We start from the raw sequence: 4,671 nt of genomic DNA, 5'->3' as shown, positions 1-4,671 counted from the left end.
CATTTTTAAAATTTACTATAATAGTTTTAATGTGGGGAGACGTAGCCGAAAAAGTGTTGGATTTACCTGTCAACTCCGCATGAAATAGCAATTCTGCCAAATATTTTTTTTCAGAATTCCACAGGGTGTCGTTCCTCTATTATTCCTCCTAGAAATTTCTGTATATAATGTCATCTGGGCGTTACCGTTCCTGTTGTCAAAGGGGCGTGTCCCTACAGTCCCACTCTGTCAGCACTGATTGCACTTTGTCAGACTGTGTATGGTAGGGACACGCCCCTTTGACATGGGGAATGGTAACGCCCATTTGTTAATTTATACATACATTTCTAGGCGGAATAACATAGGAATGGCACAAGATGCTCCAGAATAGTTATTTCTTGGGGAAAACCATTATTTACTAAAACAGACATGTCATAAGAGTGGACAGGTCCTCTTTAAAACCATGGGTCACCTCACAAAGCTTCTTCATTTGGTTCCCAAGATTACCAGAATTAATGCTCTATCCCTCTTGTCTTACTGCGGCCCGGACAAGAAATCCTTTATCAGCAGTTGTTCCCTGCGCCATCTTCCTGCTGGACCCGCTTTTTGGAGAGAGTTGGTGTTCGGCTGATACCTTTTCCCCTCATGCCTTTACTAAGGGCTGCTCCATGGCACTGGTGGTCGACCCGATGTGTAGATGTTTAAGGACCAGTTACTTCAGAGGTGCCGCAGTTCACCCATGGCCGATACCTGTACTCTCAGTGCCCTTCATCCTGCCTCCTGGAAACAGCAATGCTGTTCATCCCCTGACAAAATCTTACTAAGGCCTCATGCACATAACCGTAACTGTTTGCACGGTCCGTGATTACGGCACAGACAGGCAGCGGAGTGTCATCCGCGGGCCGTCCGCAGGCACGGACCGTACACACGCAAATGTGCATTGACTTCAATGAGTCCCGACCGCAATTGCAGTCTGTAAAATGACATGTCCTATTTTTTTTTGAGCTCCGGGCAATGCACGGACCGTGGAAACCACGGTCATGTGCATTGGCCATGTGATAAAATGTGTTCTATACTATCCGCATTTTCGGACGTGTGCATGAGGCCTAAAGGATCCCGAAGCTTGACTACTGCTCCACAGCTTCCCACTGCAGGCGCTGGATGTTTGGGTTGGCTATGCCCACCTCATGGTTGATGCCCGGATGACCTCCTGTCTTCTATGCCCTGGCTAACAGTGACATAATACCACAACGGGCGCCACGTTTTAACATCAAACCACTGATTAGATGAACTTTTTGCCATGACCATATGCCAACCCTACCCATAATCATATGTTCTTATGTCTCAGTTTTGTCTTGGTTTTCCCAGACCAGCCTGACTAAATTATGACAGACCCCAGACCAGACCCCTATTCACAGACCTTTAATATAGAGGAGGTTCTCCAATAATATGTTAAAATGTTCTAAGTAAGAGGTTGTAAAGGTGATGACTGAACGGGACTGAAGACACAACTAGCCCATGGCCAATATCACCAAGTACCCCTGACCCCATTACATATCCACTGACTGTTTCCTCATAACGGGGGGGGGGGGGGGATCCTTGAAGGCCTCATCTATATATCCGATCCACTTTAGATGGGTTGTCTGGTTCATAAAACAAATTTTGAAATACCCTTCTAAGAAATTCTGGGCTAATAGAGGTGGGGGGGGGGGGCGGGGTCAATATTTTGGGATGTTCATCAATTAGCACAGGAGAGAGTAGCAACAAAAAGTGTCCCTGGCGGACCCAGCACATCCATTACACAGACAGTGCATTGACTTCAAAGAGATCCGGGTAATAGTTCAGTACCCCTGTGGTGACACTGCATTCAATAACAGCAAGCAGAGATCTTGACTATGGTAAGGAATAGATCCAGAAAGTATAATAAAAAGTTGCAGAACTTTTTATTCATTTACAATGAGAAAATGTGTTTTTCCTTCAGACAGGCCATTATTATATGAAACCTGGAATTACCTACGCAAGTGACTTGCAGATTGTGCATCCTTTTCTTTCCCTCTTTGCTGCTTTATGTAAATTTACAATTTCTCTCTACATGATTGCTGAGTGGTTGGTCTCTTCCTGGTGTTTTGCCAGAGCTGCGCTGTGTGCTCAGAGCCAATCAGATGTCTCCCCTCCCCTATGTGAGCGAGAAGCTGCAGCAGCATCCCCCTCCTCGCCCTCCTCCCTTCCTTCTGTTTATTCTTCATAGGAGAGCTCTGAACATTTACAGGGAGACTGCACGCAGGGAAAGCGGAAGTACAGGCTGCCGGAACGTCAGGAGATAACACTTTTACCCTAATTAGCTATAGGAAAATATACAGTCCACAGAATAACTAACCATGGTCTCATATATAGATATATATATAGTGTCATCGTTCAAGACACGTATAGAAATGGTGGGGAGTGTAAGGTCTCAGATGATGCTATGGGAAATATTTCAATAGAAAACATAAAGCAGCCGCATGTCACAAAATATTACACTGGATTTGGAGCTCAGCTATGTTTTAATATCTTATTTTATGCAATACTCACCCCAAATTTGTAGTACCAGCAAGGTAAGACCCAAATAATACTCAAGGTAACATAAAATCATTCTGATATCTAGTCTTGTTTAGTCGGGATTTACTGAAGCTCCATCTAGCACAACGTCACTGCAACAGAATCTAAAAAATGTATAAAAATCATAATAAATATAATATAGAATAAAACACAATGCTAAAAAGACAGGGAGGTAACCCCCCCCCCCCTCCCACCATTTAAGATTAACCACAAATCGGGACTATGGATGGCACAATTTCCAGGAATTTCTTTATTAATTTCATCCTTGGCTGAGCAGTATTTAATGTCACAAGTGTGTTTAAGGCTTTAATTAAAGAGTTAATAGAGGGCGTCCCTCAAATAGCCAGAGATGAAAGCTGCAACAAAAAGTGTCTATTTTGTTGTTTTTTGAGGACCCAACACATCCGTGTATTGCAATTCATTTGAATTGGCACCATGTAATGCCTATTTTCCCCTGTGGCGGCACTGTAGGGGAATTAAACACTTCCTACTGCAGATTACAGCTCATCGCTGGGGGTCTCAGTAGCAGGACAACCTGTGGTCAGCTAGTTTTTTTTTTCTTGTTTTTTTTTTTACAGCGTTAACCAAGTAGGATAAATAATATTATATTTTAATTGTTTGGATCGTTACAGACTTGGAAATACCAATTTATTTATTTTTTATTTACATTATTTTATGTAAAAAATTTGAAAAGCGTTGTTTTTTTTATTACTTTTAATATTTTTTTTTTCATATATTCTTAAAAAATTTGTTAAGCCTCTATAATTTTTCACCTATCCACTAAATAGTTGAAAATGTTAGATTGGTACTGGAACCCCACCGATCGCCAGAACAGGGGTCCCTGGTACCTTGTTCCTCCTAGCCACAGGACCGCCAATCAAATAGACTGCACCAACCATACCTGGCTTCTGCTCCATTCAAATTCCTCCTAGTCGCCATCTTGTGGCTGGGGGATCGAGGAAGAGGGGTTCCGCCTTTCTGGCGATTGGCAGGAGTCCCAGCAGTCGGATCGCCACCTATCTAGCATTTTTCCCCTATCCATGTAAAAAATTCTGAAGGCTGGAATACCCCTTTAAACTATTTTTTACATATTTTTTAAAGCTCACTAGGGGACTTGAACATATGACGGTTGGATTACTTGCCCAATAGGCTTTGTATTGCAATGTATTGTGCGTTTTGCATACTCCTATTAATTAAGCCTCGGCCAGGTCTTAATAGAAGTCCAATATGGCACATATGGGGCCTCCATTGCATAACAACCCATTGCCCCCTCCCCCATGATCGTGTCGCAGGGGGGGGGGCAATGAGGTAACAAAGGGGGGACTTCACTGTCTCTAACAGCCTAGATGTGGCATCTAAATAGTTAAACGTCCGGGGTTGAAGTTATCTATAATCCTGGTCGTTAGAGCGATAATATATGGCTGACACATGCTCCCCTCCACTTCCCCCTACTATATGACATACTAGGGAAGGGATTAAAGGTTTTGTATAGGATTAGATAAACATGTCTGATTTCTTCAAGAAACAGCGCCACACCTGCTCTGGAGTTACGTCTGGTATTGCAGGTCAACTCGATTGAAGTGAATAGAGCTGAGCCCAATACTGCACAACCTGCGCACCTTCTGTACAAAACCCTTCATGAGTAAGAACTATCAAGTTCCACTTCTTATGGAGAAATAAATCCTGTAAGGAATGTTATGGGTTATTGCATATGAATGCCCGTAACTTGACCAAGGAGGACTCTTTATAAATGCACCTGATACATGATATGTGCAGCTGAAAACTCTTAATTCACACACAGGCAAGACGGAAATTACATTAAGAAAATCCCATAAAAAGCTATTCTTTAAAGCATACCGGTCCAGAAAATCCCAATCCCCTACATATAGTAGCCAGAAATGATGTATCTAATCTGTAGATGTTGAATTTTGTAGTTGTACTGTTTTGTTTTTTTCGGAGACTACAATAAAAGGTCCCACCAGGGACCCCCATCTGTTAGCCAGAGTTGGGAGCCACTAAATAAGAACTGCTTTCAGATCTGGTGGACCTGGCACGTCCATGTTTTATATGGTTGAGAATGCACTTGAATGGTTA

General features: G+C 42.7%; 1 protein-coding gene across 1 annotated transcript in view; it reads right to left on the bottom strand.

Moving 5' to 3' along the window:
• Positions 1–2,611, bottom strand: part of LOC142661617 (sialic acid-binding Ig-like lectin 16) — a 19,791-nt gene extending 17,180 nt beyond the window's left edge. Inside the window, exon 1 of the mRNA XM_075839036.1 lies at positions 2,551–2,611. Coding sequence (XP_075695151.1) covers positions 2,551–2,611 — 61 coding nt within the window. The remainder of the gene's footprint in view (positions 1–2,550) is intronic.
• Between the last annotated feature and the right edge of the window lie 2,060 nt (positions 2,612–4,671).

This window comes from Rhinoderma darwinii, chromosome 10 (genome assembly GCF_050947455.1).
Source record: "Rhinoderma darwinii isolate aRhiDar2 chromosome 10, aRhiDar2.hap1, whole genome shotgun sequence".
In the NCBI taxonomy this organism is placed as follows: Eukaryota; Metazoa; Chordata; class Amphibia; order Anura; family Rhinodermatidae; genus Rhinoderma; species Rhinoderma darwinii.
Note: the sequence above shows the minus strand (reverse complement) of the source record. Positions and strands in the feature narration are given on the sequence as shown.